Below are 12,500 nucleotides of genomic sequence, written 5' to 3'. Positions count from 1 at the left end.
AAGCGGTCCAGGGGGAAGTGCCGGAGCCAGTTCTCCAGGTGTTTGGCGTAGAGGCCGATCCGCACCGCGCTCCAGGTGTCGTCCACCGGGCCCGTGGCCGAGGCATTCCTGAGAGCCAGGTTCTGGAAGGAGGGCAGGCCCGGGTTCTTGGACAGCGTCTGGGTGTAGTCAGACACGGCCCGGGTCACAGGGTCGCGGACCACCACGATGAGCTTGGTCCGGCCGTTCAGGGCGCAGAGGCGGCGTGGGGCCTCCTTGGTCACAAAGTAGCTGGGGGTCTTCTCCATGGTGATCTGGCTGTCCAGGGTCCGCGGCATCAGGTTTCTGCCGAAGACACGAAGAGAAGTATTTGTAGATTAGTATTTGTAGATTAGTATTTGTAGATTAGTATTTGTTGATTTATTGATTGAACCAGGAGCTAGATTCAAAAACCATTTCACTATATCACTTACGGCTGTATGCGATGTACGAGACCAACACAATTTGATTTGATTAGATTTTTGATTTGAGAAATCAATTTACTGCATGTCCACAAACGGCAGTTGGAACGCCTATTGTTCCCTATTTCATGCAGCCCCAGAACATTGACAGCGGTAGGGACTCCTAAATCTGGGTATGTTTTCACAGAGAAATAAAGACAACATTTAAGAAGATTGAATGCAAAGACATACAATAGTAAGATCCAGTTCGGCCTCTAAAACAAAGAGCAGTAAATGCACAGCCCAGCACACCTAAAAACAGCCTCTCTCAAAAAAGGACCGCGATTAAAATGCAGTTCAGAAGGTTTACGAACTAAAACCCTCAGCCCCCCGGTCCTGCTACGGCCGTGCAGCCAATATGGATCCGATTCCGATGAGCCAAAGCCACAAACCCACGAGAACCACTTAACAGCAATTTCCTCAAGACTTCCTCCCCCCTTCCTCCTCCCTCCTTGCCAGCCCCCCTTTCCTGCACAGCGGAGAGTTGTGCTCCCCCTCAGGCACCTGGGAGGACCTAACCATCGCCATACCAGACGGAACAGATCCATACCAGACGGAACAGATCCAGGCCTACGAGGAACAGATCCATACCAGACGGAACAGATCCAGGCCTACGAGGAACAGATCCAGGCCTACGAGGAACAGATCCAGGCCCGCTCAGCGGCTTAGCTCGGCTCCACTTCTCTCAGACCCTCAGACGGCCCCGTGGTGAGAGCTGACAGATGTAGATAACGTCTATCTTCCTCTATCTTCTGGCAGAGATGCTGTACCATATCTTACATGTTGGTAAATGTGACCTACTGGGACACAGACATGCAAAACACTGTCCACAGATCTGCTGTATATTCCTCATGTCTGTCAGGCCTGTTTCTTCCTCTTTAACATTCCTCACATCCTCGGTCCTCAAAAAGCATCGAAGGGGAGGATCCAACGCGCCTTCCCTGAGGTATTCTCCCCCAATGCCTTTTAAGAGGGGGGCGAGGAATCGAGGAAAGACGATTGGGACGTACCCCTAGGTTTGTGGGCATTGTGGGTAATGTGTGGAAAACGTCCAATCCAGCCCCATCTCATATGTCTGCAGCTGACAGCCGAAGCTGCTCTGTGAAGACGGCTCGCCCTGCTCTGTGAACCCAGGTCGCCCTGCTCTGTGAAGCTGTGTCGCCCTGCTCTGTGAGGCCGGCTCGCCCTGCTCTGTGAAGCCGGGTCGCCCTGCTCTGTGAAGCCGGCTCGCCCTGCTCTGTGAAGCCAGGTCGCCCTGCTCTGTGAAGCCGTGTCGCCCTGCTCTGTGAGGCCGGCTTGCCCTGCTCTGTGAAGCCGGGTCGCCCTGCTCTGTGAAGCCGGCTCCCCCTGCTCTGTGAAGCCGTGTCGCCCTGCTCTGTGAAGACGGCTCGCCCTGCTCTGTGAAGCCTCTCGCCCTGCTCTGTGAAGCCTCTCGCCCTGCTCTGTGAAGCCGGCTCGCCCTGCTCTGTGAAGCCGTGTCGCCCTGCTCTGTGAAGCCGTGTCGCCCTGCTCTGTGAAGACGGCTCGCCCTGCTCTGTGAAGCCGGCTCGCCCTGCTCTGTGGTGAATATGGATTTAGAGAACAAATTGTTTCACTTAACAAAGGACGATGATCAATGCCAAAACAGCAACGACTTCTTCAGCTATTCATCCATCCACATCATATAGTTGTTCTTTTATTGTGAAATAAACTTTATTGTGGCTTTCTACAAAATAAACAACTTCAGTATAAAATTTATGTTTTGTTTGTTTTTAATTAATTTAATTTGATGGAATTGAGAACAACATCCTCTGTGATGTATTTGATTGACAGGTGGAGAGAGCCACAATCAGGCCTTACGAACGATGTGACCATAAATTATTTTTCGAAGAAACTGCTGTCCAAACAAAGCAGATAGTTTCGCCAGTTATTCCACAGCGAATTTCTCTGTGGTCACATGAGTGACTTTGACGATCAAAGACGTCTTTGGAGAAAACAAAACTGTTCATTAGTCTATGTGTCTCTCTGCCAGACGTGACATGGCACAAAAACTGAAAATGAAGTTGAAATGCACCAAAGCAGAGACACGCATGAAAGGAAAAAATCCCTAACAGACTTCAACAATGATAAGCACAGCCTGGAATGAACTACATGGAGTATAATAGAGTAAAATACTGACTGATACCTTGTTTACATGCAGACAGAGCTATTAGAGAAAGAACATTTTAGTTAAAGATGCAAAGCATAAACAAAACAATGGCGTGACAACCTGTCCACCTATAAGCCCAGGCCTCAGCGCTGGTTTAAGTAAGCCCAGGGTTAAGAGCTGGTTTAAGTAAGCCCAGGGCTCAGCGCTGGTTTAAGTAAGCCTAGGGATCAGCGGAGGGAGGGAGGAGAGGAGAGAGGGAGGGAGGGAGGGAGGGAGGGAGGGAGGAGAGGAGGGAGGGAGGGAGGGAGGAGAGGAGGGAGGGAGGGAGGGAGGGAGGGAGATGTTTTCTGTTTGGTTCTTTCCTGGAGAGCTTTGCCACCACAGCCAGCAGGTCCCTGCTGAGGGAGGATGTGGGTCTCCATTGTCCCCCGAAGTGATGCACCACAATTATACGGCCGATATGCAGTAAACAATCTAGATATGAGTAAACTGCACCCCCCCCCCAACCCTACCCCCCCCCACACACACACACACACACACCCTCTCTCTGCCCCCCCCACCCGCTGGGGGAAGGATGTGGCTTGCAGATATCCACCCCTGGGATGCACCATTACAACCACATCCGTTGTACTGTACCTTTAGTTAGAGTCACAGTAACGAGGGGGGGAGGGGGAGTGGGGGGGGGGTCTTGGAGTCTTGTGTATAAGAGTGTGTCTTTCAAACTTTCATCAACAGCCAACAGTCTTGCAATGCGAAAGATGTCGAACAATCTCAAATACTGCAGCCAAAAACACATCTTTTCTAATGCCTTTCCCGTTTCTAATGAAGGACAGGGTAAATAAACCCAGTCCTTTAGGAGCAGAGGGCAGCGAGCCTGACATGTTGACATGTTGACATGTTGACATGTTGGAGAAGAACCTCCGTTCTAAGTACTTCTTCTCTTGGCAGCGTGTGTGTGTATGTGTGTGTGTGTGTGTGTGTGTGTGTGTGTATGTGTGTGTGTGTGTGTGTGTGTCTAAGTACTTCTTCTCTTGGCAGAAGTCTGCTCCAATCTCAGCCCTCTGTGACAGCCAATCAGAGACGACTACCCAGGCCCATAAAACAGCCATGAGAGAACAAACAACGAGCTGGCTGAGAAAAACAACAACCCTGCTGTGTGTGTGTGTGTGTGTGTGTGTGTGTGTGTGTAAGTATGTGTGTGTGTGTAAGTGTGTGTGTGTGTGTGTGTGCGCGCGCGTGTGTGTGTATGTGTGTGTGTGTGTGTGTGTGTGTGTGTGCATGTGTGTGTGTGTGTGTGTGTGTGTGTGTGTGTGTGCGTGCGTGCGTGCGTGCGTGTCTGTGTGTGTGTGTGTGTGTGTGTGTGCGCGTCCACAGAGGGGATGATCAGGCTCCTCTCTGACTGACTGTGGGAACCTCTCCCACGATGCACTGCGCCTCTCTGGCTGTGTGAAACCAGCGCTTCACTTTGAACGTTGAACAGCTACGTTACCCTAACAGCTACGTTACCCTAACAGCTACGTTACCCTAACAGCTACGTTCCTACTGGAGTGAATGTTGAACAGCTACGTTCCTACTGGAGTGAACAGATGATCCAGGCTCCACATGGGATCTCTGGTCTCTGGAGATTGACTGTGGCGGTAATTACAGTACGTTGTTGAACAGAACATATGGGGGGGGTGTGGGGGGTGGGGGGGTGAGGCCACATATACACCAGGGGTGTGGGGTGTGGGGTGTGGGGTGTGGGGGGTGGGGGGGGGTGAGGTCACACATACACCACACATCCACATCCGAACCACTGTAGCCCCTCCTCCTCCCCCCTCCCCCCACTGTGCGTGCGTGCGTGCGTGCGTGTGTGCGTGTGTGCGTGCGTGTCCTGTAGTCTTCTTATTTTAGAACGGAAACACACACAGTCACTAAAGCCAATGACTAATTACTGACTACCAGAGATGTGGCCAATCATAATGAAGCATCTTCACAGGATGTGAGGTCAGTGATGCCTGGTTGGAAGGTTCTGAGGGATTGGTAATGACTTCAACATTCTAGAGCCTTCTAGAACCTTCTAGAACCTTCTAGAACCCTTCACAAACAGAAACACAGGAACAGTTAGAAAAGATGAAGAAAATAGTAACAGTAAGAGTTAAAATAGTAACAGTAAGAGTTAAAATAGTAACAGTTAGAAAGGATGTAGCTATCCCTAAAAAATATATTAATCTAATAATAATAATAATAATAATACATTAAAAAAGATGTAGCTGCTGATATTGTATAAGAAGAATGTCAGTGATAGTCAATGGCAGACATGCAGATTGCATTCTAAAGCCGTATGAAATGACTCCTGGGAAGCAGAGTCAATTTGAGCGGATTAGATTAGGATTAGATTAGATTTTCCTAGAATTCTTTCTGTATATATATATCCAAACTTTTGACTGGTACTGTAGATATATATATATATGTATATAGGTACTATAGATCTCATCTGGATGAAAAGCAGGAATAGTTGATTACGTGTGACAAACCTATTGGGCTTTTTCGGTCCTCGAGGGGTAATTTCAGCTTCTTTTTTCCATTCAGTGTTCTCCAGTCCGCTTTAACCAACATTATTCTTTGTGGGCAGAGCGGCCGAGCGGAACACGCCGAGCGTCTGAAACATTCCGTTTTGGAGGGGAGACGCCAGGCCATTATTTCTCTGATTGTCCTCCTGGTGGACTGAGTACGGCTGAGCAGAGCTCCCCACACCACCACTGAAGCAGAGCTCCCCACACCACCACTGAAGCAGAGCTCCCCACACCACCACTGAAGCAGAGCTCCCCACACCACCACTGAAGCAGAGCTCCCCACACCACCACTGAAGCAGAGCCCCCCACACCACCACTGAAGCAGAGCTCCCCACACCACCACTGAAGCAGAGCTCCCCACACCACCACTGAAGTCTCCTCCAGACTTTATGAGATCCCAAAAAGTGGACCACAATGCACCTCAAATGATTATAATTCCCACCATATGGGGTGTGAGTTTAGGCCTCCAGCCTGTACAGTCTGGCACCATGGCACCAACTCCACAACAACCCCAACCCCTAACCCCAACCCTGATTGGCTACAAAATGAAGCATCATCATTTTTGCATTTCTGGTGAATAAAGTCCCCCTTGGCCCTCTAGAATGTTGACAATTTGGCGACTTTATTCACCCTCGGCCCTGAATGAGTTAAACCCTAACCCTAACCCTGACCCTAACCCTAACCCTAACCCTAACAATCAAGGTCTATAGCCTAGCTTTTTAACCCTAACCCTAACAATCAAGGTCTATAGCCTAGCTTTTTAACCCTAACCCTAATCCTGACCATTTTTAACCCTAACCCTAATCCTGATTAATACAGGATTACCTTTTTGCAATTAACCTACAAATACATAAACAGGAATAATTCAGTCATTTTGTACCATTGAGACCAGAAGCACTCACTGAGATCAATTTACAGTTTATGTGAGATGAGGAGAGAAATGAATCTTGTCTAATCAATATTGTGTCTCGACTGATCAATATGTTTAAAGATGCAATTCTTATTATGGAAAACAGAATATTGAAAAAGATGGGAGGAAATCGGGAAGAGGGAAGGAGGGAGAGAGAGAGACAGGGAGAGAGAGAGACAGGGAGAGAGAGAGACAGGGAGAGAGAAGAAAGGATATTTTTTTATTTTCAATTGTTCTTTTATACTGTACACATTCATGTCTTATGATTTTGCTGGAATTACTGTAACATGATATATATATATATATATGTAAGACAGCATGTGGTTTCTTATAAAGATCTGCCTCCTTGGCCCCAGGTACTAACCCTAACCCTAACCCTAACCCTAACTGTAACCCTAACCCTAACCCTAACTCTAACCCTAACTGTAACCCTAACCCTAACCCTAACCTTAACCGTAACTCTAACCCAAACCCTAACTCTAACCCTAACCCTAACCCTAACTGTAACCCTAACCCTAACCCTAACCTTAACCGTAACTCTAACCCTAACTGTAACCCTAACCCTAACCCTAACCCTAACCCTAACTGTAACTCTAACCCTAACCCTAACCTTAACCGTAACTCTAACCCAAACCCTAACTCTAACCCTAACCCTAACCCTAACTGTAACCCTAACCCTAACCCTAACCTTAACCGTAACTCTAACCCAAACCCTAACTCTAACCCTAACTCTAACCCTAACCCTAACTCTAACCCTAACCCTAACCCTAACCCTAACCCTAGCTCTAACCCTAACCCTAACTCTAACCCTAACCCTAACCCTAACCCTAACCCTAACCCTAACCTTAACCGTAACTCTAACCCAAACCCTAACCCTAACCCTAACCCTAACCCTAGCTCTAACCCTAACCCTAAACCTGGTATACACAGTCTGCTCAAAGGCAACGTTAAACCTTCTGTATTCTTCTATATCCATCATTACAGATGTGCATTATACACAATATTACTAAAAAAAACACAGCACCCTGCAAAGCTCACCTGGTGCCCCCCCATCCATCACCTCATGTCCATAAATCCATGGCAGTTTACGAGACGGCAGAATGTCCAGTATCGGCATTCCTGTGTTGCTGCCCTTAAAGGATTTATACTAGATTTTAATTGCAATCCGATTGGTGGAGGCCTTCGTTGTCAGGGTTAAAGGTCAGCCCATTGACAAGCTGTCCGAATATTGATGACATCACTTGCGGACGGGAGTTTTCCTCAAATTGAAAGGTGGTAACGATCTTTTAATAAATCACGCTGAATGCAGTATTATCATCCATATTCAGAAACAGCCTGTGTACTGTGGCTGATTTACTTACATAAATCATGAACATTTACATTCACATTTATGGCATTTAGCAGACGGCTTTATCCAAAGCAACTTACAACAAATACATTTGTTTAAGTAAGTGAATCACCTATCCATCAGTCATCATAAAATAAAGTAATCTATGCTCAGACCAGGGTTAGGGTTTAGGGTTAGGGTTAGGGTTAGGGGTTAGGGGTTAGGGCCATAGGCAGTCACAATGCTGGAAGAAGGAATTTCTTTATTTTATTTTTTTTATTAACAGGAGAGAAACTTGTACAAGGGGGGTACTGGGGGTGAAGAAGTCTCTAGGGTTAGGGTTAGTGATGCTCAGGGATGAAATTTCTCCAAGGCACAGATTTAGGACCAGCTTGCCTTTCCTGAATGCTAACCAGTTAAGGTGGGCCTCTTTTACAAGAATAGATCTTGCCTTTCCCTGAACAGCAGACAGCAGATTGTGCAATCAACCTACATGCCAGTGCTTGATTATGGTGATGTCATCTACCAACATTCAGCAGCCACTACCCTCAAACCTGAGGATGCCGTCTACTACAGCACCCTTCGCTTTACCACAGGTGATGTTTTAATACTCATCATTACATCCTTTATCAGAAGGCTGAACCTCGTTAACGTCCCGTAGATTTCTTCATTACTCCCTTTTTGTGTATTGTGCATTGCTCCCTTTAAAAGAGCACCGTATGAAATGTGTGTATTCAGTGTTAAGGGGAGCTGGTCCTGTCCTGTCCTGTCCTGTCCTGTCCTGTCCTGTCCTGTCCCCTCCTGTCCTGTCCTGTCCTGTCCCCTCCTGTCCTGTCCTGTCCCCTCCTGTCCTGTCCTGTCCTGTCCTGTCCTGTCCCCTCCTGTCCTGTCCCCTCCTGTCCTGTCCTGTCCTGTCCTGTTCCCTCCTGTCCTGTCCTGTCCCCTCCTGTCCCCTCCTGTCCTGTCCTGTCCTGTCCTGTCCTGTCCTGTCCCCTCCTGTCCTGTCCTGTCCCCTCCTGTCCTGTCCTGTCCTGTCCCCTCCTGTCCTGTCCTGTCCTGTCCCCTCCTGTCCTGTCCTGTCCCCTCCTGTCCTGTCCTGTCCCCTCCTGTCCTGTCCTGTCCCCTCCTGTCCTATCCTGTCCCCTCCTGTCCTGTCCCCTCCTGTCCTGTCCCCTCCTGTCCTGTCCTGTCCCCTCCTGTCCTATCCTGTCCCCTCCTGTCCTGTCCCCTCCTGTCCTGTCCCCTCCTGTCCTGTCCTGTCCTGTCCTATCCTATCCTGTCCTGTCCCCTCCTGTCCTGTCCCCTCCTGTCCTGTCCTGTCCTGTCCTGTCCCCTCCTGTCCCCTCCTGTCCTGTCCTGTCCTGTCCCCTCCTGTCCTGTCCTGTCCCCTCCTGTCCTGTCCTGTCCCCTCCTGTCCTGTCCTGTCCTGTCCCCTCCTGTCCTGTCCTGTCCCCTCCTGTCCTGTCCTGTCCTGTCCTGTCCTGTCCTGTCCCCTCCTGTCCTGTCCTGTCCCCTCCTGTCCTATCCTGTCCCCTCCTGTCCTGTCCCCTCCTGTCCTGTCCTGTCCCCTCCTGTCCTATCCCCTCCTGTCCTGTCCTGTCCTGTCCTGTCCTATCCTGTCCCCTCCTGTCCTGTCCCCTCCTGTCCTGTCCCCTCCTGTCCTGTCCTGTCCTGTCCCCTCCTGTCCCCTCCTGTCCTGTCCTGTCCCCTCCTGTCCCCTCCTGTCCTGTCCTGTCCCCTCCTGTCCCCTCCTGTCCTGTCCTGTCCCCTCCTGTCCTGTCCTGTCCTGTCCTGTCCTGTCCTGTCCCCTCCTGTCCCCTCCTGTCCCCTCCTGTCCTGTCCTGTCCCCTCCTGTCCCCTCCTGTCCTGTCCTGTCCCCTCCTGTCCTGTCCTGTCCTGTCCCGTCCTGTCCTGTCCTGTCCTGTCCTGTCCTGTCCCCTCCTGTCCTGTCCTGTCCTGTCCTGTCCTGTCCTGTCCTGTCCCGTCCTGTCCTGTCCTGTCCTGTCCTGTCCTGTCCTGTCCTGTCCTGTCCTGTCCTGTCCTGTCCTGTCCTGTCCTGTCCTGTCCTGTCCTGTCCTGGTTCTGTTTATTTGTTTGTTTCTAAGTTATTTTTGTGTCTACTGTCGCTGAAGTGAACACCACAGTGAGCAAAGAAACGTTGGCATTTTGTCATTTTCATAGAAGATGGAAAAAAACAACCACTTTCACAACAAAACAAAACAGGAAGACAAACGAGCTAATTATAAAGTCATCAACAACACCAGCCTGATCTAGAAAAACACAAGACAAGTGATTTACTTGATCGTACCATACTGTGACACAAGCACAAGGCACGCCATCGGACCTGAGGAAGCTGAGGTTCTTCCCGCTTGCCCGTCTGGCGTGGTGGCCCTTTACTCACCTCTAAGTCTATTTAAACCCACCAAACAACACAGAAAATCATTAAATCCTTTTAGGATTTTTTTTTTTTTTTTTTACTGTTCTGTGGCTTTCCCAGCGCTGTAATGGGATGGTATTATACACACAAGCTAACGAAACCCCCAGAAATCTGCCAGGGAAAAAGAACTGGACGGAATCGCTGGGAGAAAGCCATGGAAAACACACACAGTTGACATCTGAGCGGTTTTCTCTCATGACAGACAATGGTTTGGAATATGACAGGATGTGTGTATGAAGTCTCTCCAGTCTTCTGACTGAGTCCCTGAGTCCGTGCGGCGTCCCTGAGTCCGTGCGGCGTCCCTGAGTCCGTGCGGCGGTTAGCAGGCGTGATAAAGTGCCGTCTGTTGACAGAGCAGCGTCTCTCCTGGTTTATTAGACTCAGACGCTGCCATCCAAGAACGGAGGCTCCAGCTCCCCAATCCTGTCTCATTATCATCTGTGTCCCAATTAAAACTCATTTTGTGTGAGAAAACACAGGCCATCCTGGGGCCACACAAACGTTAATGAAGAGAGACAATATTGTTCTCATTATAAATAATTTCAAAGCTATGTTATGAACTGATTATTATCAAATACAACAAGCAGGATTCATGGAGCATTTTTTGGCAGGCAGCTGAGTTGTGTTGACGGGATGCAGTTCTAAAGCAAGGTGAGTGTCTGTCTGAAGGCCCTGGTCAGAGTCCGGGCCTCCGGGAACAGAAGGATCTTCAGAACGCAGTCAGGGGCAGAGAGGAGGACAGGGCTTCCTGCTGCTGTGTCAAAGCTCAGGTTGGTTTCAAGAGAGGGTTGACACACCTTGCTGGCAACTGGATGGGCACAGAGGGGTCAGTTGTGTATTCCTTGTGTGTGTGTGTGTGTGTGTGTGTGTGTGTGTGTGTGTGTGTGTGTGTGTCTGTGTCTATGTGTGCGTGCGTACGTACGTGCGTGCGTGCATGTCTGTGTGTGTGTGTGTGTGTGTGTCTGTGCGTGCATACGTGCGTGCGTGCGTGTGTGTGTGTGTGTGTGTGTGTCTGTGCGTGCGTGCGTGTGTGTGTGTGTGCGTGTGTGTGTGTCTGTGTTTGTGAGCTCACCCACCCTATCCAATCACAGGCAGATGTAGCCAGTACCGTATTCACTCATATCAGTGATGTCACATCAAACGGATTTGTACAAAATGTTTTACATATAAATCACCTGTAAGAGATGCTGCAATAATTCAGCTCTACCAGGTAAAAAAAATATGTATTTCTTGGTTTAGTTTTGAGGGGGTGGGGGGGTGAGGGGGAGAGAGAGAGAGAGAGGGAGAGAGAGAGAGGGAGAGAGAGAGAGAGAGAGAGAGAGAGAGAGAGAGAGAGAGAGAGAGAGAGAGAGAGAAAAGGGGACCAGCAACAGCAGCATGTTAAAAGTGTTACCATGTGTCCTCATGTTTGAAGTTTAAATGTCTAAAAGGCTTCAGAAAAAAAGGCATGAAAAGATTCAATTACAGCTTTCTCTTTCTCTCTCTCTCTCTATCGATCTCTCTCTCTCTCCCTCTATATCTTCCCTCCTCTCTCTCCCTCTCTCTTTCCACTTGCTATCCAACACTCTTTTTTGTTCTCACTTTCTCTCACTCTCTTTCTCCCCTCCCTCCATCTTTCCTCATGTTTCTTCTCTCTCCTCCTGACCTGTCCTCCACCAATGAGTGGTCGCTCCTCAGCTGAAACATTCTGGATCCTTCTAGAACATCTGGAGGCGATCAGAACCCAGTCCATCCCCTCCATCGACCCTCCATCCCTTCCATCCCAGATCCACCGACCTCCCACCCCACAGATCCACCGGCCCCCCAGCCCACAGTCCCACCGGCCCCCCAGCCCACAGTCCCACCTGCCCCCCAGCCCACAGATCCACCGGCCCCCCACCCCACAGATCCACCGACCTCCAAGCCCACAGTCCCACCTGCCCCCCAGCCCACAGTCCCACCTGCCCCCCAGCCCACAGATCCACCGGCCCCCCACCCCACAGATCCACCGACCTCCCAGCCCACAGTCCCACCTGCCCCCCAGCCCACAGTCCCACTGGCCCCCCAGCCCACAGATCCACCGGCCCCCCAGGAGCTCTCCAGGTGCTCCAGATGGCCAGTCTGCTACTGTACAGGCCCATAACTAAACCCCCATCACAGCTCTGGTCAGCTGGGGTTCTTTTCTGTCAGCCCCTGTCCATTCTACGGTCATCACTCTCCCAAGGTGAAGATTTGATCTATATATCTGAGTATATAGTATATAACGTCTTGTAACACTAGTAGTCAGTCCCGTGGGCTGAATCCTCACTCTTAACTTTCACACACATATCACACACAGAACTGTGCTGCCAACGCAGACCTGTCACCATGTGATGATTCAACTTACATGTGTGCCAGGGGAGGCTGGTGGAGGTAGAAATCGGAGGACGGGCTCATTGTAATGCATGGAATGGAATGAGGAACGGTATGTGTTTGATACCGTTCCATATTCTGTTCCATGCATTACAATGAGCCAGTCCTCTAATTCCTACCTCCACCATAATATATCTGCCATTTAGCTGACGCTTTTATCCAAAGCGACTTACATTGCAGTGTGAGCATACATTTCAGTATAGATGGTCCCAATGGGAATCAAACCCACAACCTAAGCGTTGTTAAGGCCATGCTCTACCAACTGAGCCACAG

At 49.6% G+C, this 12,500-nt stretch overlaps 2 protein-coding genes across 2 annotated transcripts in view; both read right to left on the bottom strand.

Moving 5' to 3' along the window:
* Nucleotides 1-12,500, bottom strand: part of LOC310809624 (heparan sulfate glucosamine 3-O-sulfotransferase 6-like) — a gene marked incomplete at both ends in the record, with an annotated part of 14,456 nt that overhangs the window by 298 nt on the left and 1,658 nt on the right. The window contains one exon of the mRNA XM_083676981.1: nt 1-324. This exon is cut by the window's left edge and continues 298 nt beyond it. Coding sequence (XP_083533107.1) covers nt 1-324 — 324 coding nt within the window. The remainder of the gene's footprint in view (nt 325-12,500) is intronic.
* rps2 (ribosomal protein S2) overlaps nt 10,016-12,500 on the bottom strand; it is a 68,513-nt gene continuing 66,028 nt past the window's right edge. The window contains exon 7 of the mRNA XM_083676982.1: nt 10,016-10,026. The gene's annotated coding sequence lies outside the window, so the exon portion shown is untranslated. The remainder of the gene's footprint in view (nt 10,027-12,500) is intronic.

Source organism: Argentina silus (assembly GCF_951799395.1).
Source record: "Argentina silus genome assembly, chromosome: 9".
NCBI lineage: Eukaryota > Metazoa > Chordata > Actinopteri > Argentiniformes > Argentinidae > Argentina > Argentina silus.
This window is presented reverse-complemented; position numbering and strand designations above follow the sequence as displayed.